Here is a 22,409-nt window from a genome sequence, read left to right on the forward strand (position 1 = left end):
AGGACCACAAGTCCCGGCATGCCCCGCGAGCGCCCGGCGCTCGGGCAGCGGGGCGGTCCCGAGGGGCACGCCGGGAGCCGTAGTCCGGGGATCCCTGAGGCCGCAGGCCCGGCTCTCACCTGCACAATGCGGGAACATTGGGTGCCCTTGCCGGCGCCGGGCCCGCCCAGCACGAACACGACGAACGGCTTCATGAGGCGAGGCTGGCGGAAGCCGAAGCCGGAGGTCAGGGGGAGCAGGCGGCGGACGCTCGGACCTGGGGCCCGGGGCGGCTGCAGCAGGAAGGGCAGCGGGAGCGCGAGGCCGGGAGCGGAGACGCGGAGGCGGAGGCTGCAGCTCAGCATACGCCAAAAAGCTCGACTCCCGGGCACTCGGTCTGGCAGCCGGGGAAGAGGAGGAGAGCGGGGAGGGGCGAGAGGGCGGGCGGCCGGGGGCGGGGCCTCGAGGGCGGGTGGGCAGCAGGAGGGGGAGAGGCGAGGAGGGGTGGAGCCACCCGGGCCGCCCCACCCCGCCCCTTCCATCCCCACCAGTGAGAGTCAAGAGGATGGGACAGCCCTCTTCTCTCCTCATCCAATTGGGAAGCACTGGGGAAGCCCTGGGCCCGTGACCTCCCTTATAGAGTGAATCCAAGGCTTCTGATTCCATTGAATGTAAGCCCCTTGAGGGCAGCCACTGTCTTTGCCCTCTTTTTGTATCCCCAGCATCTGGCACATAGTAGGAGCTCAATTTTTTTTTAATGCATTGAATTGATGTAGAGAATTCCTAAATGAGGAAAGCTCAGCTACTCTGTCCCTTTTGAGTTGTAGAGTTGCCTGAAACATTCAGAGGTTAAGTGATTTGCCCAGGGTCACCCAGCCAGTAGGGGCCAGGGGGAGCCCAGGGCTTCCTAGCTCTGAGTCCAGCTCTCTCCCCTGCTCGGAGGCAGGTCCATGTCTGTGGCAGTCTCTTGACATTGGATGGATGCCCAGCCCATGTCATCACCAATCTGTTCTTAATGTACCGTTTAGAATAAAGGCCTTTTCACAAGAGCTTTCATGATCATTCCCATCATAGGTTTTCGAAGAAGAACCTTTGTTAAGGGTTCAGATATGATCAATTAAAGGAATCACGGGCACAGATACACTTAGGAATCATCCTGATTGTGCCAATGTAACTGGCCAACGCTGGCCCCAGAACAGCCAAAGTAAAGGAAGCCACAGAGTGGGCCAGGGACCTTGATTCTTCTCTCTAACATTAATATCATCTCCTCATCTGTCTCCTCCTTTCCACTCACAGCCACCACCCTGGCATAGACCTTATCATCTCTTGCCTGTATCTTTCCAATGGAAGTCCTTGCCTTTCCCCACTGCAATCCATCTGCTGCATAGCTGCTAATCTAATCTTCCTAAAACACAAGTCTGACCATGCCACTTCCCAACAAAAACTCCACTGGCCATTATTATCACTAGAATCTTTTCTGTTTAGCAATCAAATGCTAGAGCAGTGCAGTTCCAACCTGCCTCTGCAATGTTAGTACAGGTTACTCCACTCCAGGCAAATTAGCCTTACTGAGCTTCATACTTATCGCTCCATTTCCCATCTCTGACTGGCTGTGCCAGTGCTTGGAAGGCACTTCGTCCTCACTTTCAATTTTTGGAAGTTTCCTTCAAAGTTCACCTCAGATCCCAACCTTCCACATGAAGACTTCCAGTACCTTAACCTACTATTACCTTGTAATTTTTTGCATAGTTTGATGTAAGGCACTGTCTCTTTCAGAGGTGGGTAGTTTTTATTTTTTGTTTATTTTCATTTATAGGGGAGAAAACAAAGACAGTTGTGAGAGAAATGCTTTATTAAAAAAAAAAAACCCTGGAGAAAATTCACTTACTTCAGGTAAAAATGTCCCAAGTGTCCTCTTTCTAAGCATATAATTTACAAATTCCTGCTATCAGGACTTTGAGTTAATAGCTGGGAAACTCTGGTCCCTAGGACTATTTGGTGACTATGAGACAAATGTATATTGCCAAGTTATGGCTTAGTTGGTAGAAATTTGAATTTGGGCTTATAACCATAAGATAAAAGTAAATCATTTCACTGAGGGGACCTTGCTTTGGACTAATAGAGCAACTCACAGAAGAGCTAATTCAGAAGCAATGCTGATCCCAAGAGAAATCTCCACTTGAATCAAGGAAGAAACCCTACTTAGAACTTGCACTGCCATCTGCTTGGAAGAATAGGCTGGAGTATAACAAGTTTTGTCTCTTTTACCCACTGCTTGCATGAACTGAGTAGAGAAAAGAAAAGATTTTGCCTCTGGAAAAACTGATTCATATTTCTATCTACTCCCACAGGGAAAGCCCAACCAAGAGGAGAGACCTAGGAAAGCTCTGAAGATTCCCAGATTTTGATCTTATGTTTTCTTCTGAAAGAATGTAGCTGTAGAGTGGCCATAGTGGAGGAGATAAACAGCCTTCTCACTCAGGAGAGGAGCCCATCAGTAAATTGTTGTTCAGGCCATTCCTAAGGGGAGGAAAGTATATCATGTCAGTCGTCTGGAGTTGTCAGTTGTGCTGGGCATTTGTGTTCCTCCTCCTTGGGCTTCCCTGCTATAGTTCTGTAAATTTGTACTCACTTTTCTCCAGTATACACAGATGGGAAAATGTTTCCCTAGTTAATGGGTCAAACGGTATGCTAATATTCTTATTGCATCAGCTTTTGTTTTGTAAATGTTTCTGATTGAAAGTTAATGGAAATTCACATGAGCAGCAAGATGGAGGAGTAGACATTGTCACTGATCCCCACAACCTCTCAAACCTCTCCAAAACAAATAATGAATCAAATATAAAGCAGTGTCAGCTGTCAACATGGTGTAAGACACCTGGAATCCAAAATAAGCTAGAAAACAAAATCCAGATCCACAAATTGACACTTACCTTGAGCTCACTTGTCACTGCTCTGCCTCCCAAGCTACCAGCAGTGAGGCTGCCCTAACAGACCTAAGGACATGAGCCAGGGGCCACAACCCTATAGCACCAGTGATGCAAAGCTCTGAACTGCCAATACTGCCTGGTAGACAACCCTGTCCAAGTGGGGTCAATTCTGACCAAAAGTCACTTGGGGCAGAGATCTAGGCTGGCAAACTTTGAATTACCTAGTGTGGAAGGAGGCTGATATGCTTTAAGACCCAAACCCTATGGAAACCAGGATCAGGAGGGAATCATGAAGTGAGTAATATAGGGATAAATAAGGGAAGGGAAAGACTGAAGTTACCAAAGATTTCAGGAAAAAGAAAACTCAACAACCTTGAACACAAGCATGTCAACAGGAAAAACAGTAACAACAGAAGGAAATCTGGGCCCACAGGTCCAGTAAGCCAGTGTCCCTATCTGTGAACAAATACTGCAAAACAAAGGAAAATGATTGAATACTTGATAAAACAGAAGGCCCTGTGGAATGTGAAGAGAACATGGAACCACAAGACCCTGTTTCTGAATGGTTCAAAAGAGAAATAAAACTTATGAGAGCAGAATAATGGCCTTAACAGCAAAAATAATGGGCAGAATAGAAAAACTAGAATCTGTAATCTCACCAAAGAAACAAAAGAGAGGACAATAGACTGGGAATGTAAATAAAAAGAAGTAAAGGACAACCTAGAAGAGAGGCAAAAGCAGTAACATTATAAGGAAATAGGCTCCAGGCAAAACATACTAATCACAAAGACAGGATGCATAGAGACAGCCTAAGGATCATAGGTCTCCCAGAAAAACATGACAGGACAAAAACCATTCATGCCATAATGAAGGAAATAATAGAAGAGAGTTGATAGAAAAGTTCCATGTTTACCAAAATATTTTAAGCAGCATTTTTTGTGGTAGCAAAGAACTAGAAACCAGGTATATGTCCATCATGTGGGGATGTCTAACCAGGTTGTGGCATTGTGGCACATGAATGTGATGGAATATTACTGCGTTGCAGGAAACGAAAAGTACGATGAATATGAGAAATGTGGAAAGATGTGAATTGATGCAAATAGAAGTAAGCAGGACTAAGAGAATAGTATATACAAGGACTACAACAATGCAAAGAGAAAGAAGAGCAACCACAAAATAATTCAAGCTAAATATTGTGAAATTATGGAAAACAAGCTTGACCACAAGGAATAGATAGAAAAGGACACTTCTCCCTACTCCTTTGCCTACTCCTTAGGGTCCATGGGTTTGGAGCATTACACATGACATTGGATCTTGTTAATTCATCAGTCAGTTTTGCTGAATTTTTTTCTTTTTTCTCTTTTTAGTTTTTATTTTAGGGGATGGTTCTTTAGAAGAAGAAGGGGAAACAACACTCAGGGAAATTTAGGCATTGTAGCAGATAGTAGACATTTAATATATGCTTGTTGATTGATTATTTTTTTTAATTTATTTACTTTTAGTTTATAATATTCAGTTCCACAGTCCATTGAGTTTCAAATTTTCTCCCCCTTCTTCTCCTCTCCCCTCCCCCATGGCGGCATGCAATCAAATATAGGGTCTACAGATATCTTCACATTAATCATTAGTCAGGTTGTAAAGAAGGATTATGATGGATGGAATTTCTGATTAGTGGGAAAGAAGAAGCAAAACAAAACCAGAAAAAGAAACAGAGCAAGTAGTTTACTCCAATCAGCGTTCAGACTCCGCAGCTCTTTCTCAGGGTGTGGGCATCTCTTTTAATCATGAGTCTTTTGGAGTTGTCTTATAACCTTGCATTGCTGAGAGAAGCCCAATCTATCAAAGTTAGTCGTCACACATACCTTCTGTCTGTGATTGCATACAGATTTCTCCTAGTTCTGCTCTTCTCACTCAGCATCAGTTTATATAAGTCTCTCCAGGTTATTACGAAGTGTGTCTACTCCTCATTTCTTATAGCACAGTAATATTCCATTACATTCATATACCACAACTTGTTTAGCCATTCCCTAATTAATGGGCATCTCCTTGATTTCCAATTCTTTGCTACCACAAAAGGAGCTGCAATAAATATTTTTGTACATATGGGTCCTCCTCCCACTTCTCTGATCTCTTTGGGATATAACCCTAGAAGTGGTATTGCTGGGTCAAAGGGTATGCAACTTATTTATAACGCTTTGGGTGTAGTTCCAGATTGCTCTCCAAAATGGTTGGGTCAGTTCACAATTCCACCAACAATGCATTAGTGTTCCAATTTTTCCACATCCTCTCCAGCATTTATCATTTTCCTGTTTTGTCATCTTAGCCAATCTGGCCGATGAGATGTGGTACCTCAGAGTTGTTTTGATTTGCATTTCTCTAATCAATAGTGATTTAGAGCATTTTTTCATATGCTTATAGATATCTTTAATTTCATCTTCTGAGAACTGCCCGTTCATATCCTTTGACCATTTATTAATTGGGGAGTGGCTTGTATTCTTATAGATTTGACTAAATTCTTTGTATATTTTAGAAATGAGGCCTTTATCAGAAACACTGGTTGTAAAAATTCTTTCCCAATTTTCCACTTACCTCTTAACCTTGGTTACATTAGCTTTATTTGTACAGAAACTTTTCGATTTAATGTTGATTGATTATTATGAAAAATCTGCCACTGACTCACTTCCTTGGGCAAATGACCTTTCCTGCAATTTTCTGGTCCTATAAAATCAGGCTGAGATTTTAATACGGCTTGGCAAGTAATTTCAGACAACTTTTTAGCACAAAATAACAACTGCTCTATGACAAATGTGTCTAGGAAGCTTCTGGTATGAAAAAGACCTAAGTTTTCTAGTGGGCTGTAACTTGAGTCAGCTAGATGGCTCCATAGTGCACAGACCACCTAGCCTAGAGTCAGGAAAACTCATCTTTCTGATTTCAAATCTAGCTTCACACACTGACTAACTGTGTGATCCTGGGCAAGTCACTTCACCCTGTTTGCCTCAGTTTCCTCATCTGTAAAGTGAGCTGGAAAAGGAAATGACAAACCACTCCATTATCTGCCTAGAAAACCCCAAATGGGGTCACAGAGACCTGGACATGACTGAAAACGACTCAACAACAAAAATAATTTGAAGGTTCAAAAGTATGACGTGGAAGCCAAGAGAGCTACTGTGACCTTACTTTCCTGGAACAGATCTGGTAATATACAAAGGGAGGGCTACTAAGTCACATGGTCATTAAGTGGTACTTATTTGAGTTCAGAACTTTCTGATTAAGCCTAACTCCGGATAGAGGGATAGGTTTAAACAACTACAGGAAATTAAGTAGCAAGATGCTAAAGCATATAAAAAATAAGTCACAGAATTAGGCATAGGGGTTACAGAAGCGAATTCCAGCTTCTCTTTTCATGGTGATAACAATCAGTCCTCTCATCCTTAATGTCACCCTATTGGTAAGAACAACCAAAGTTATTAGGGATTTACTTAATGCCATAAAAGCACTATACTATCTGCTAGGAGAAGACTGAGCATTATCTGGGGCTTTGAAAGGAAGATAGACACTTGGCATACATCGTATGGTGAACAATCAAAATAACCTTTCAGAATATCCCTGAAATAGCCACTGTATCACTGAAATGGTCACACTGCACACACAGGACATTAACATCGTGTGGTTTGATGGGCGTCTCTGTTTGCTTTGGGTAGGTAATGAGATCTTTTCTCCTCAAGTCTACCCTGCCCTGCTATGTGTACATAAATGTTTGTCAGGCAAGTCTGATTCCAGAAAGCTGAAAATTCTCTCTACCTTCCCTAATAAGTTCTCATAAATTTCATCAGCTTATTTCCAACATTGTCAACTCATTAATGCTGGGAGCTACATCTCTATCCATCCTCAGCTTCAGAGAAGCATCTCTTAACCTTTGTGAGAATACTTAAGTGGCTTTGTAAGTTCTTTTACTAACACAAACTCTGCAGAACGCTGTTGAATGGTAAATGGTCTGTTCTAGTATGAACAAACTGTGTAATTGATAAACTGTATAATTACCGATAAACTATATAATTACTCTTCCTCTTTCTTAACTCAGTAAGCACTTCCTCAGTGCCTCTCTCTATGGTAGTGGGAGGGAAAAGGCAGTAGTCCCTTCATTTCCTGCTTAGAGATGACTCTAGCCAGCTAGTGTATCGGCTTTGGTGGATCTGTGGTCTCACTGATGTGAGCTACCTGCCACCAACCATGCTGACCTGCCTGGAATATTTCACATTCTAATGGAGTTTGATGTTTATTGTTGAGTTTTGTTACATATATTGGAGGCCCCCTGTTAGGTATGTCATACGGCTCTTTCCAGAAGCCTCAAAGCAGCTTTCAGGGAGCCAGGAAATCACAGGGGACTCACAGGAATCTCCCCACAATGATAAAAAACAATCCCATGAATCATTTCAGTCAGTCCTCATGAAGCAGCTTTGATTTATCCAACTTTTGCAAGGCATCAGCTTCCTTTATTTGGTGGCTTCCTTTTTCTGATTTCAGTTCCTACCCATTGTAGCTGAGTTATAGTTTAAAAAAAATACAGAACAACCTGGCACCTGTTTATAGCAAAAACATGTAATAGTAAAAATGGAAAATGAAACAAAACTAAGTGCCCATTGGAACTCTGCAAAGATCATTGCATTTGGAGTTAGAAAAACTGAGTCGCTGCCCTGGAGCTTCCCATTCTAGCTGTATGACCTTGGGTGAGTCTTTTAATGTCTCTGAGCTGCAAATTTTACAGCCACCAGGTGCTGAGTTTTTGCTATCATAGCCACTACAAAGGCAGGGAGATGTAGTGCTTTGTGTTGATGAGGGGAGTGCCCACTGAAAAACCAGGAAAATTCTGGTTCCTGGAGGTTTTGAAATGAATGTTATTGTTGTTGTTTTTTTTTTACTATAATTAAAGATAATGAGAAATATAAGTAGTAGAAAGACCACTTGCCCTGGAGACAGGGGACCTAAGTTTGACACTATGACTTTAGGCAACTTAACCTCCCTGGGCCTCAGTTGTGAAATGGGAGTGGGGAGGGATTTGACTAGACCGGCTTTGAGGTCCTTTCTATCTGTACCTATGATCCTATCAGATCCTAAGTCACTTAACCTCCCTGGGCCTCGGTTTCCTCAGATGTAAAATACAGGGGTTGAGGTCCCTTCCAGCTCTAGACCTAGGATCCCAAGATCCCAATTTAAGTGAAGAAAGACACCCCAAGCCCACTCCACACACACAAAATAATGCCAAGTAAAAAAAAAAGCTAGCTCTAGATGAGTGGGATGCATGCTGACTACAAGTTCATGGTGATTACGGACATTTCTATAGCCCCTTCTAGTTTGCAGAGCACTTTGTGGACATGATCTCATTGGAACTTCACAACAGCTCTGTGAAATGGGTCCCCAAAGGGTTAGAATCCCCATTTTTCAAATGGGGAAACTGAGGCTTACAGAGATTACGAGACGTGTCCAGTATGGCATTGCTAGTAAAGGTGGTCAGGATTTGAACCCAGTTTCTCCTGCATCTAGTCACTCTGCCACATTTCCTTTGTCATATATGGGAACACACAGATAGAATCACCAGGAAGGGATTAAGAGGGAGCCAATGAGAAGTTGTTGCTGCTATTTGTGTATTTACTTATGCTCTTCATTATAAATTGTTATGCTCCAGACTGATATACAAAGTTAAGTAAGTTCTAGCGATAGAAAAGAATCAAAGAACAAGACCTGCTGTAATAGGGGGCTGGCCACTTGATGCCAGGCCTTGGAAGCAGGCACAGAGGGTTGCTGATGCAGTTCCCCATGGGAGGAGGCTTGGAAGTCTGCTTCTGGGAGACACAACATGGTGACATGGAGTGAAAGCACCTAAAAGAGATGTGGATCCTGCCCAAACCTCCTGGAACCGGGTCCAGTCTGGCAAACTTCTGGCAAGTAGCAGCCTCTTTGATTAGCTGTGGCTGCTTAGCCAGAACTAGAGTTATGTCCCCATCTTTTCTTCATCAATTCCTCCATAGCTCTCAGCATTTGGTAAAAGATACCATGATGAAAAGGAGAAACCTTGGCCCTCTCCCTCTGAGGTTGATATGTGCCCTGTGAATATGGGACTCAATTCTTTGCCCTTAGCATTTGTTTTTTCATTTAGGTGAGATTGAAACTAAGACCTTTGGAGTTTTAAAGGTCAAAAGAGTAAGCCACCTAATGTCCTAGAATCCGAGAGTTGGGTCCAAGATGGCTTTTTAAAAAAATTTTTTTAATTAATTAATTTATTTTTAGTTTACAACATTCAATACCACAATCCCTTGAGTTCCATATTTTCTCTCCTTCCCCCTCTTGCCCCACCATGGCAGCTTGCAATCAGATTCAACAAATACTTTCACATTAAACATTAGTCACGTTATAAAGAAGAATTATAACCAATGGAGGGAACAATGAGAAAAAAGGAACAAAACAAGATGAAACACAAGGAGAGCGAGCAGGTAGTTTGTTTCACTGTGCATTCAGACTCTAGTTCTTTCTCTGGATGTGAATCTCCCTTTCTATCATGAGTCTTTTGGAGTTGTCTTCTGACCTTGCATTGCTGAGAGGAGCCTGGTCTATCAAAGTTAGCTGTCACAGATACGATGTGTCCGTAATTGTGTACAAAGTTCTCCTGGTTCTGCTCTTCTCACTCAGCATCAGTTTACATAAGTCTCTCCAGGTTATTATGAAGTCTGTCTGCTCTTCATTTCTTATAGCACAAAAGTATTCCATTACATTCATATACCACAACTTGTTTAGCCATTCCCCAATTGATGGGCATCCCCTTGATTTCCAGCATGATGGGTTTTGCAGTCAGCCCAACATCCATGTCCTAAGGAGCAAGGAACAACCTTTTGGATCCAGCCCAGCTGAGACAACAGCAGAGGAGTCACATTGGGAGAAAGGGAAGATAGCCATTTAACTCAGGTTTTCAGGTTGTCTTGGAAGCAGCCAGGGATTTTCAGAGCAGGTAAATGAATTTAATCCACATGGTTCAGAAAGGTTTGGAGGCTCAGTTCTTATTAGGGAGCCTCAAGGGAGAAGTAGAGTTTATTGTGATGAGTTAGGTAGACCTGGAGGGGAGGAGGCAACTGGAGGTAGATAAACCTGGAGAGAGCCTGAAAACCACTTTGAACTCAGTCAGGAGGCTTTGAGTTTCAGTCCCAACTCCAACATTTACTAGTTATGTAAGCTGGGCAATTCATTTCAATTTAGTACATTTATTAGGTGGCTGCTATGGCTAAGTCCCTCAACTCTCCAGAAACTGAGTTTCTTCATCTATAAAATGACTATAGCAATTCTTATACTAGTACCTCTGAAGGTTGTGAGAAAAGAGTTCCATAAGCCTCAAACTGTTCCAGATATGGGTGAAAATATTACTAGTATTGGTAGTACATAGTATGGAACTCCTTAGGAAGTTTAAAGGTCACCTCCTGTCACCCAGAGCTAGGTCAATTTCTTTTACTCACTCTTTCAAGCTCCTTTTCCTCATAGCCTAACTTTTAATTTACATGTCCTCTTTCCTCTTGTGACTATGCCCTAGAAATAGACTAGTGGTCTAGAGGACATGTAAGGACTGGGAGAAAAGAGAAAGAGGAAGAAGATAATGGACTGGGCCAGCCACTTACCGACCCAGCACCTGGAGAAAGGGAAAATTTCTTGAAAAATCTAGTGCTGTGATAGATACAGACTCAGCTTTCAGGGCAGGGTTAGAACTTAGTCAAGAAGATAGCCATGGCACTAAAGGCAAAGGGCCCTTGGACTCTTTCCAAGTGGGGATCTGGTGCCTCAGCCAGCTGACATGGCTTGAACCCGGATGCTTTTCAGATCTTTTCCTCCTTGAAACCTGAATAGCAACTTGTTTGTACTTGGGGCCACCTTGATAGGGAAATTTCCATATAGAGTTGTCACAAGTGAACCGAGCTGCCTCGGTGCCCAGTACTGTCCTCATATATCCACTATGTTCCCTTTTCTTTCTTTCTTTTTTTTTTTGTCTTTTGGAGGGCAATTGGTGTTAAGTGACTTGCCCAAGGTCACATGGCTAGTTTTTTGTGTTAAGTGTCTGATGCTGGATTTGAACTCAGGTCCTCCTGACTCCAGGGCAGGTGTTCCATTCACCACACCAAATAACCGCCCCTACTCCCTTTTCTATTGTGGGGCTATTGATGCTTATTAGATATCCCTGACAGAATGACAGATGCCTGAGGCCAAGAGCCCTGTCTAAATTTTTTTTAATCTCCTCCAGTGCCCAGTCTAAATGAGGAAACTGAGAAAGAAAATTATTTAAGGTCACTCTGGGCACAAGTACATTGAAGGGACTTGTTTCTAGATCCTCTGATTCTATATTTGCTACATCACAAATGTGGACATTGTCATGTGTGTCAAAAGGCCACCAAACTGGCTTTTGTTTGGATATGATTCCTTGTGTTTACATGTCATTCCACCCACTCCCTTCAGCACAAGCACAATGCCAGGCTTTGGGGACACTTGGGTTTTTGTGCCCTGGGCTCCATATTTTTCTTGTCTGGTTGGACACATCAGCCTTCAGCTGCAATGCCCACTACCCTGGATAGCACCTTATTTAGGAGTCAAAACAAGACCAAGTCTAATTCCTAAGTTTTTTGAGGAAGGAGAGGGATGGTCACACCTTTCACACTGGCATTCCTTCTATCTCAAAGATCCCTACTGGCACAATTACACACACACACTTTCATACTTTTAAAAATGATGCCAAGTCCTTTAATAATCACAATTAATAAGAGGTCCTATTTTTATGGCAATGGAAGGTTTGCAAAATCTGGAGGTCATATAAATATCATTTTATGTATGAGGAAGTTGGACTCAGAGGCATTAAGTGACTTGGTGATGGTCACACCCTTCTGAACTGAGGGTTCCCTAAAGTAGAAATCACTCTTACCAGCTGAAAGAGGAAAAAGAGAAGTGACCTAGGTGAGTAAATGAGCCTCCAGCTGTCACTAAAGCTGAGACCCCAGAAGAGCCATGTTTCCCACCAGACCCAGACAGGGAATTCTCTGCAGGCTTGCCTTGTTACAGGGTCCTGTGCCATCCTCTGCTGATCATTATTTATCAATGATTTGGAAAAGGCATAAATGGCATTTCTATCAGATTTTTCCATTTAGCATTAATCACCTTCATCTCAGTCGCGGCCTGAGGTTTGAGGACCTTCCCAGCATTTCTATCAGAATTGTAGCTGACATTAAGCTGGGAAGGTCCTCAAACCTCAGGCCGCAACTGAGATGAAGGTGATTAATGCTAAATGGAAAAATCTGACACTTCTTTAATGCCTGGGAGACATTATTGTTCTGTTTCTATTGATAAGGTACCAGGCTTTCCCCAATACCTGGGTGAACTTGGGTAAAATGCCCCCAAATGCTCTCTGTGGTTCCCAGAGAGCTGGTAACCTCTGTCTCCTAACTTGTCTCTCTTGTGGCTTGGTTCATTAATCTCATGGTTTGGTCAATGTGTTTATACAAGTAGTATTTTATGACATGTGCCTCTATCCACTGGTCAATGATATGGGCCATGCGCCTGGGTTCTTGCCTGGCCTAGGCAGCCCCAATGCCAGTCCATAATCCTAACCCAAGCCCAGAAAGTTAGGGAACACAGTCTGAATGCTTGGACTCAAACCTTCTTGTTAGTTACTCCTACAGGGATCCAGAAAGCATCCCCCATCTGCTTTCTTTTCCTTCATTCTGAAGTTTTCATATAATATTTTTTATTCTGAACTTTAACAAATGTTAAGTGAAATGAGCATTTCTGTGTACATCGTAAAACAGGAAAGGATTATACATTAAATTGCCAATTAGATTTCAATTTTCTTTAAAGGTTGTAGCAGCAAGCACCCCAAGAGTCCTCAGGGTTTGCTGCCACCACAGGTTTTTGGATCTGCTTTGATAAAGGAAAGCAACTCAAAATGGGTTAACAAGCTTACTTTAATCAGTCAAACATATATCGTTTACCTCGTTCAGGGGAAAAAGATCAGCACCCTGAACTTCAAAGTATACAGGCAGAATTATCAAGACAGAAACAGATCAAGTAGACAGCTTTCCAAACTGTCCAACCATTACATCCATACCAAATCAACATCTGGGTTTCAGCATCTGGTTTTTTCAAAGCCGGGGGACTCTGGACAACGGCTTCCCGGAATCCAGATCAAATCACAGAACACTTCTCAAAGTGAGCCCCAAAAACAAAGCTACACATCAGGGCTTATATAGCCTTCTCCTGGCTCAAAGAATGTAACAACCTTATTGACTCACTGGCCAATCAAGAAGTATCTACTGAAAAACAAGCCTCCCACCCCAGGATCCAGGTGCACTTTAGCCTAGGGGCAGGGAAGATCTTTAAATTTACATTCCCATTACAAAGGTATATAATAAATTCAACATTTAACTTTCAGAGTTGATCTGCTTTTCTATTATTCCTTCTGACCTTTTTTCTCTTTTTTTTTTTTTTGGCAAGGGTAGGGCCTCTATCATAAGTCCACCTTTCCATCTGATCTATCCCCTCCCCAAATGGAAAAAAAACCCACCAAAAAAAAAACCCAACTCATCCCAAATGCAGAGTCAAGTAAAACAGATTCTTATATTGGCTGTACCCAAAAAATATGCTGTATTCTACATGACCAATATTTATGGAAATTTGTCTTGCTAGACTATATTTGTTCAAAGGATTCCTTTTTTTTCCTCCCAACTTGAGGTGGGGTAGGAGGGAGAGAAGAATTAGAGATAGACAATTAAAAAAAAAAGAAAAGGAATAGAGTCATCATTGAAGTAGTTTTAAAATGCATATTAGAGAAGTTCAGAAAGAATCAGACAAGCAGAACAGCCTTGAAATTTGCATGTTAAAAAAAAGGGGGTGAGTGGCTAGGCATTACAGTGAATAGAGCACCAGCCCTGGAGTCAGGAGTACCTGAGTTCAAATGTGGTCTCAGACACTTAACACAAAAACTAGCCATGTGACCTTGGGCAATTCACTTAATCCCAATTGCTCTCCAAAAAGAAAAAAAAAAGGAAATTTGCATGTTGAATTCATTATAAATTTAGAAGGAAAACATAATATAGATTCACTGTTTTATGCACAATCACTTCTGTTCTATGCATGCAGAATTGTCATATCCATAGAAGACACATATATGGTGTCAAAGTCCATAATAAAAAAACTTTAATGTTGTTATTGTTCATATTGTTAAGTCTGGTTCTGCTCACTTTACTCTACATTAATTCATGTAAATCATATAATTCATGTTAAGGGGTGAAGTGGGGTGGGGCTGGAGGATGTTTCTCTGGGTTAAAAGCAAGCAGAGTTGCTGATTGAAAACGGAGAGTTATTGGAAAGTTGTGAGCCCTCAATAAAGGAAGGCTATGAGTGAAGTTTATTGCTCCACCCTCCAGCTCTCCAATCAGAGGAGAGGCAACTGAGGGCGTGGAGTGTAAAAAAAAAAAAAGAGTCAAATAGCATAGTGATGAGATTTCAGATGATCAGCTTATTCTGAAGGACAGCTAAGGTTCCATGGAGTCTAAACCCAGCAGAGCTGTTGATGAAAATGGAGAGTTACCTGGATTAAAGCATATGCACTTTAGTTGTTAGCAACCAAGGCCTTAGGGCCAAGTACCCTTCCCCCTGTAGGAAGGCCACACCCCCAAGTACCATGCCACGTGAATCTGCTGACCACAAAGTGTTTCGGCAGCAGGTGTTCTAACCACAAAATGTTTCAACAGTTGTTTACAAGAATCCCTCTCCCCACCCACTTCTTCAAAGAGTATATAAGTCCTATTTACCAGCAATAAAAATCTCTCTTTTTCATCAGACCTTAAAACAAAGTCTCTTGGTCTCTCTCCTTCTTTCCCACCCATTCCTTTGCAGGCTGGGTCCTCCTCGGCCCCACGAATAACTTGGTCCCGCAGGACGGGACAAGTGGCGCACAACGTGGGGCCCGAGGCTCGGACCCTTGCCAGACGGACCAGTGCCTAGCAGAGAAGTCGTCGCGACCCCTTCTTTTTCGGTGAGAAACCCCCCGGCTGTAAGAGCCCCTGGCTGTGAGAAGCCCCCGTCCTCGGTAAGTTGAATTCGTCCGTCTCATACTCATGGGTCAGAAATTATCTAAGGAACAGGTCTTTATAAAGGACCTTAAATCATTACTCAGGGAAAGGGGAGTAAAAGTTAAGAAAAAATATTTAGTAAAGTTTTTTTTATTTGTGGATGATGTTTGCCCTTGGTTCATTGTAAATGGGCCAGAGATTCACCCTGGCAAGTGGCAGAAAGTTGGCAGGGATCTAAATAGAAAATTGCAAACAGAAGGTCCGGAGGCGGTCCCTGTGACTGTCTTCTCTTATTGGGGCCTCATTAGAGATATTGTAGAAGCAGCCCACAAGGACCCAAATAACCAACAATTACTATCAGTCGCGGAGTTCTGCCTCCGCCCCCTGTCCTGAGCAGCCTCCTCGGCCTCCTTGCCCCCCGCCGGCAAAGAGCCCTCTTGGCCCCCGTCGGTGGTAATAGACATGCCCGTAGCCCCGAGACAACCCCTCTATCCCCCCCTTCCCAAGGAGGAGCCACCTACGGCCGACTCCCTTAACTTTCCAATATTTACGAAAAAATCCAGCAGTGATATTTTAGACCCTGGGGATGCGGCAACCTTGGAGGATGAGGCAGCTCGTTATTGGACCTCTCCTCAACACAAGCCCCCATCAAATTTCTCCTCCTTATGTGGTTCAGACTTGTGCACCTGCCCTTCTTTCGCCTGCCTTATCCCCTGCCACCCTCATAGAAGCTAGAAATCAGCTTTCCACCCAGGTTAATGAACTTCGGGAGGTCCTTGACCTCCAGAAGCAGTTTGTTCAGCTTTCTACTGAGCTCTCCTCCTTACAGAAAACGCTGAATAATTCTGTTCTCCTCCCGGCTTCAGGCCCCTCAGTTGGTCCTCCCCCGCCTCCCCGCCAGAAGGGACCCTCTCGTAAAACCAAAGATGTAAGGGTAACCTTTCCTGTAGTAACCTGCTCCGATAAGACCGCCCCCCCTTCCGATGGCCCCTCCACTTCTGCCGTAAAGCCCTCCGCTACTGATGACTCACAAGAGGAATCGGATAGTGAGGGGGAGAATGAGGATGAAAACGAAAGTGACGATGAGACTCATGCGGCACAAGGCGCTCCCCCTGCAGGGTTCCGTAAATTAGATTTTAAGACCTTAAAGGATCTGAACGCTGCAGTCAAATCTTACGGACCTAATGCGCCTTTCACACTCTCAGCCCTTGAGGCCATATGCTCCCCCGAGAATGGGTCCGTGTAGTTCAAGCAGTCCTTTCACGCGGGCAATTCCTAACCTGGAAGGCAGATTTTTTCGATCGCTGTCAGTCTGCTGCCACTGCTAACTTGAAATCTCCACGTTTGCCTTCTGCGAACTGGACTTATGAGAAACTTAGTGGACAAGGGAAATATGCGGCAGAAGACCTACAGCGGCATTTCCCTGTGGGGCTTTTGGCCCAGACCGCCAATGCAGCCCTCGCTTCGTGGCGATCCCTGCCCAACACTGGCTCCCCCTTTGCCCCCCTTAATAAGATCGTTCAGGGAGGGCAGGAAGATTTTTCTGAATATGTCAGCCGCCTATTAGAAGCCACTGAGAGGACCCTGGGGCAGGAGGCTGCTAATGACCAACTTGTTAAGCGCTTAGCTTATGAGAATGCTAATAATGCCTGCCGAGCTGTACTACTCGGCAAATGGAGAGATAAATCCCTTGATGAGATGGTTCGCTTTTGCCTCGATATAGACCCCCTTGCTTCCAATATGTCACATGCCATGCATTTAGCTATAGGAGCGGCATTCCAAGTAGGCGGGCCTCCTAGACATTGTTTCCGGTGCGGCCAGCCCGGTCATATTGCTCGCCAATGCCCTGGGGACACCCCACCCTCTGCAGGCCCTCCAAAACAGCTAAATCAACCCTCCACTGTTTGCCCTCGTTGTCGTAAGGGGAAACATTGGGCCAATACCTGTCAGTCTGTCACTGATGTGGACGGCCAACCCTTACCCTCCCATCTGGGAAACGGCCAGAGGGGCCAGCCCTGGGCCCCTCAATCCATTCCCTTTGTACGAGCCTCGGGGAACAGCCGGTCTGCCCAGCACCCCCCCCCCTTTGCCGCGCAACAACAGGAAGCGCAGGGGTGGACCTATGTGCCGCTTCCCCCACAATATTGAATCTGGAAGATGGGGTGCAGACCATTCCTACGGGTGTCTTTGGCCCTCCCCCACCAAATTCTTATTTATTATGGGCCGTGCGTCCTCCACCCTTGCTGGCCTGATGATTCACCCCTCCCTGGTTGATAATGACTATACCGGGGAGATTCAGCTGCTTGCTACCGCCCCCTATGGCCCCGTCTCAATTGATAAGGGACAACGCTTGGCTCAGGCCTTGCCGCTCCCCCTGGATACTGCTTACCCTGCCCTTGTCAAAAGGCCCGGAGTATCCCGGCCCAGATCATCCGACCTGTACTGGGTCCAGGCCATCTCTCAGGAACACCCTACTCTTAAACTCACAATACAGGGTAGGATTTTTGAAGGTATTCTAGATTCTGGGGCCGACTCTACCGTTTTGTCACAAGAAGCTTGGCCCGCTGCTTGGCCCTTGCAGGCCTCCATAACCCACTTACAAGGCATTGGTCAGTCCAGGAACACCCTCCAAAGCTCCCAATGGTTACCCTGGAAGGATAATGAAGGAAATGCTGGTACTGTCCGGCCATTTGTGGTCCCTGGACTGCCTGTTAATCTCTGGGGTAGGGACATCCTTTCTCAGATGGGAGTTATTATGTGCAGCCCCAATGCGATTGTGGCCCAGCAGATGCTCTCCCAGGGATTCCTTCCAGGACAAGGCCTGGGAAAAAACAAACAGGGACGTTTGACCCCCATATCGACTGCCCCTAAGGTGGGTCGTGCAGGCTTGGGTTTCCACAACCATTTTTCATAAGGGCCACTGGTCCCCCTGCACACCAGGCAGACAAAATCACCTGGAAGGATGACCTTCCAGTCTGGATCGACCAGTGGCCCTTATCCATAACAAAGCTAGTTGCAGCTGTGGAATTAGTGAAGGAACAACTGGCTGCGGGGCACATTGAGCCCTCCACATCACCTTGGAATACCCCCATTTTTGTTATACAAAAGTGTTCAGGAAAATGGCGCTTACTACATGATCTTAGGGCAGTTAATAAAACCATGGTCCCTATGGGAGCACTTCAACTGGGGCTCCCCTCTCCTGTAGCCATTCCGAAAGGATTTTCTAAGATCATTATTGATTTAAAGGATTGTTTCTTTTCCATCCCCTTACATCCTGATGATTGCAAACGTTTTGCCTTTAGCCTCCCTATAGTTAATTGTGTGGGCCCTTCTCCCCGTTTCCAATGGAGGGTCCTCCCCCAAGGCATGGCCAACAGCCCTACTCTTTGCCAGAAATTTGTGGCCCAGACTATAGATCCATTCCGGTTGCGCCACCCGGAGATTTATATTATCCACTATATGGACGACATCCTCCTAGCAGGACCTGATGAGCCGCACCTGTCCATCCCATTTCTGAGATCTGAAAAGTTACGCATGTATTCATCAATTTTCAAGAAGCCAGTTCTGATTCCGCTCTTAACATTTTCCACTGAAGGTTCAAGAGCAGATCCAGGTTTTTCTGCTGCCCTAAAATCTTCATTATTAGTAATATGTTCTAATAAGTGTGTTGAGCAATAATTTGCCACTCGAGATCCAGCATGACCATCATAAACAGCAAAAAAATGACCAGTTTTCCAAGCCATGAGGAATTCCTACAACTGCTGTGTGAGCATCTTCCATTTCTACTCTCCATCCTTGCATGCTGCTGAGGCCATAACGCAAACCATTCCCAGCACTGTGAGCATTATGTTTCTCAGTTTTGGGCTTGTCCAAAAATGCACCCATGTTTAGCACTGAATCTGTGGCGGGAGGACGGAGAGGTCCCTTGGGTCTCGTTCCGGCCCCGCGCTGTCAATCGCTCGTTGCGGCTCTACAGTCCTGCGGGCTCTTTATTTCCCCTGAAAAAATCCAAACTCAGCCTCCCCAGTTGTTTTTGGGTTTTGAGCTCCTCACTAATCATGTCTTCTCACAAAAACTTCAATTAAGGGTAGACTGCCTTCACACACTTAATGACTTCCAGAGGCTCCTTGGAGATATCAACTGGCTGAGACCTTATTTGAAACTCACTACAGGGGAGTTAAGGCCCCTGTTTGACATTTTGAAAGGGGACTCTGACCCATCCTCCCCCCGCCACCTTACTCCTGAGGCGCGCAAAGCTCTTATTACGGTTGAGCGTGCCATTTGTGATCAGCACATAGGGTATTATGCACCCCTTCAACCCCTTTGGCTCCTCATATTTCCCACCCCCTTTGCGCCCATGGGATTGCTTTGGCAACAAGAACCGCTTTTTTGGATCCATTTGCCCGCATCCCCCTCTAAGATTTTACCCACCTATCCCCATTTGGTTGCTACCCTCTTGCGCCTTGGCAGGGGGGCTGCTTTAAAACTTTTTGGTAAAGACCCCAATCATATTGTATCCCCCTATACTGCTGCACAAGTACAGTGGCTCGTTCAGAATGATGATGATTGGGCAATTAGTTCTATTTCCTTTCATGGCACTATTTATAATCATTTTCCTTCAAATAGATTGATTCATTTTCTGCAGAGGACGCCTGTGGTTTTCCCCAAAGGAACAAAAACAACACCAATTCAAGGAGCCCGTTTGGTTTTTACCGACGGCTCCTCCACGGGTGTTGCTGCATTTAGCATTGATGGTCAGGTATCCCGCTTTAATACCCATTTTTTTATCTGCACAATTAGTTGAGCTTGTAGCCATTATTAAGGTCTTTGAGCTCTTGCAAGAGCCTTTCAATTTGTATACTGATAGTGCTTATATAGCATACTCTGTCCTCCTTCTGGAAACAGTTCCTTTCATTCGCCCTTCAACTAATGCCTCTCCCTTATTTGCAGAACTTCAACGCCTTATTCTTGCCCGAATTGCCCCTTTTTTCATTGGTCACGTCCGGGCCCATTCAGGCCTGCCCGGTCCATTGGCAGAAGGAAATGATGAAGTCAATCAAGCCACTCAACTGGTGGCCATTGATCTCACCGACTCCCCTCTTTCCACTGCACAAAAAGCCCATGCCTTGCACCACCTTAATGCACAAACCTTTAGGTTGCGATACTCCATCACTCGCGAACAAGCATGACAAATAGTGCATCAGTGCAAGGGCTGCCTGACCCTCCTACCTGAACCTCATTTGGGAGTAAATCCTTGGGGGTTAATGCCTGGGGGAATATGGCAAATGGATGTTACCCATTATCCACCTTTTAGTAAATTGAAATATGTTCATGTCTCCATTGATACCTTTAGCGGCTTCCTCTTTGCGTCCTTCCAAACGGACGAAGCTTCTAAACATGTGATTTATCACATTCTTGCCTCCCTAGCGGTCCTCCCACAGCCCCAAACTATCAAAACTGATAATGGGCCTGGTTACACTAGCATTGCTTTCCGACAGTTCTGCGCCCAAATGGGGATTAAGCACATCACAGGCATCCCATATAACCCTCAAGGCCAAGGCATAGTTGAAAGAGCTCATCAAACATTAAAAAATAAGATCTTAAAATTACAATCAGGGGGGATATGTTATACCCCAGAGCAGGGAATTTTAAGACCCTCCTAAACCATGCAATGTTTGTTTTGAATTTCCTCACTTATGACGCTAATGGCAAAACCGCTGCCGACCGCCTCTGGCATTCATCCACGGCAAGCACTTATGCACAGGCCATGTGGAAAGATCCACTGTCCAATAAATGGCAGGGCCCCGACCTGGTCCTTATCTGGGGCAAAGGACATGCCTGCGTCTATGATACACAAGCACAAAACGCCAGATGGCTTCCAGAGCTCCTGATAAAACTTCACAACTCGCCCAGGGATCTCCCTGAGAAGTCTTCTAACTGTGCTTTGTTTCAGGAGACGTCATGAACCAGACGAGCCTGCCAGACATCTCAATGATCCTTTGCCTGTTTGTCATCTTCGGGGCCATCCCTGGCACCTTCGTACCAGCTTCTCAACCATACCTGGCTGGTAGTAAATGGAGTAGGTGATACAGTGTGGAGGGAGTCAAAAATAACATCTGAAGGCTGGTGGCCTACCCTATACCCTGACCTTTGCAAATTAGCTTTAGGGGCACCAGCCAACTGGGATTTGGAAGGGTATAGCAACCAACAGCAAGCCCCCTTGTCTCCCTCCCCTCCTGGGAGGTGGGGCCTTGACCCATGGGGGGCTGTGGCTCAGTTAGCCAAAGGAGTATGTTAAGAGCACTTCCCTTTTATGTCTGTCCCGGTTATCATAGAAATCACGCCCTGAACTACAAGTGCGGAGGCTTGGCAGATTACTATTGCCACAGCTAGGGCTGCGAAACCACTGGGGACACCTACTGGCATCCCTCCTCCTCCTGGGATTTTATTACGGTTAAAGCTAACTATACACACCCTTTCCTCCATAGTGCAGAGTGGAGAAATAACCAGGAGTGCTCAGGGTGGTGCCATCCCCTGCGCATCCAATTTACAGAACCCGGTAAAAAATATACTAACTGGGACCGGGGTGTGTCTTGGGGTCTACGGCTTTACCAAGATCAATATGATAATGGTTTGACTTTTACCATCAAGCTCCGTAAGAGCATCCCTAACCAAAATAAGCCTGTGGCTGTTGGTCCCAATATTGAGCTTCACTCGGGATCTTCTCAGGGGCACAGAATCAAGCCTAATCCCCTGCTCATTTCCCCTACACCTAGAGCACCAGTAAGTGAACCCTTTCGGCCCACACTTCCCAATGGACCCCCTTCCTCCGCTGAACTTATTCTTTCTTTGGTTAACGCCTCTGTATATGCAATTAGCAAAATGACTAACCATTCCCTAGAAGATTGTTGGGTTTGTTATTCCTCAGCTCCCCCCTTTTATGAAGGAGTTGCCCATTTTGGGAACCTTACCTTTCTTTACTAATGACACCTCTTCCCTGTGCTGGGGAACAAAGGATAAACATGGCCTTACCCTCAGTCGCATTTCTGGCCTCGGCCTGTGTCTCTTGGGACCGCTTATGCTCCCTCCCAGGCAACTTGAACCGGTTTGCAATCGTTCCATTATAGTTAATGCCTCATCTCAATATATTGCAGCACCAAATAATTCCTATCTTGCCTGTTCCTCTGGACTTACCACCTTAGTGATTACGACCTCCTTTCTGAAAAATAAAGATTACTGTGTGTAGGTTTCCCTTCTTTCTCACCTCACTGTCCACTACCCAGACGAATTCCTCCGGTTCTGGGAACAAGGCTCCAATTCACATAGTAGGACTAAAAGAGAACCCCTGACCACACTTACTTTGACTGCCCTCATAGGTCTTGGGTCCATTGGCACTGGAACTGGG

General features: G+C 44.8%; 1 protein-coding gene across 1 annotated transcript in view; it reads right to left on the reverse strand.

The window, feature by feature from the left end:
• Positions 1-403, reverse strand: part of LOC138165001 (UMP-CMP kinase) — a 29,634-nt gene extending 29,231 nt beyond the window's left edge. The window contains exon 1 of the mRNA XM_069093047.1: positions 120-403. Within this exon, the coding sequence (XP_068949148.1) occupies positions 120-344 (225 nt within the window). The 5' untranslated portion in view covers positions 345-403. The remainder of the gene's footprint in view (positions 1-119) is intronic.
• Between the last annotated feature and the right edge of the window lie 22,006 nt (positions 404-22,409).

Source organism: Petaurus breviceps, unplaced genomic scaffold (assembly GCF_028583685.1).
Source record: "Petaurus breviceps papuanus isolate PSGF00001 unplaced genomic scaffold, PetGlider_PUasm1.0 207, whole genome shotgun sequence".
In the NCBI taxonomy this organism is placed as follows: Eukaryota; Metazoa; Chordata; class Mammalia; order Diprotodontia; family Petauridae; genus Petaurus; species Petaurus breviceps.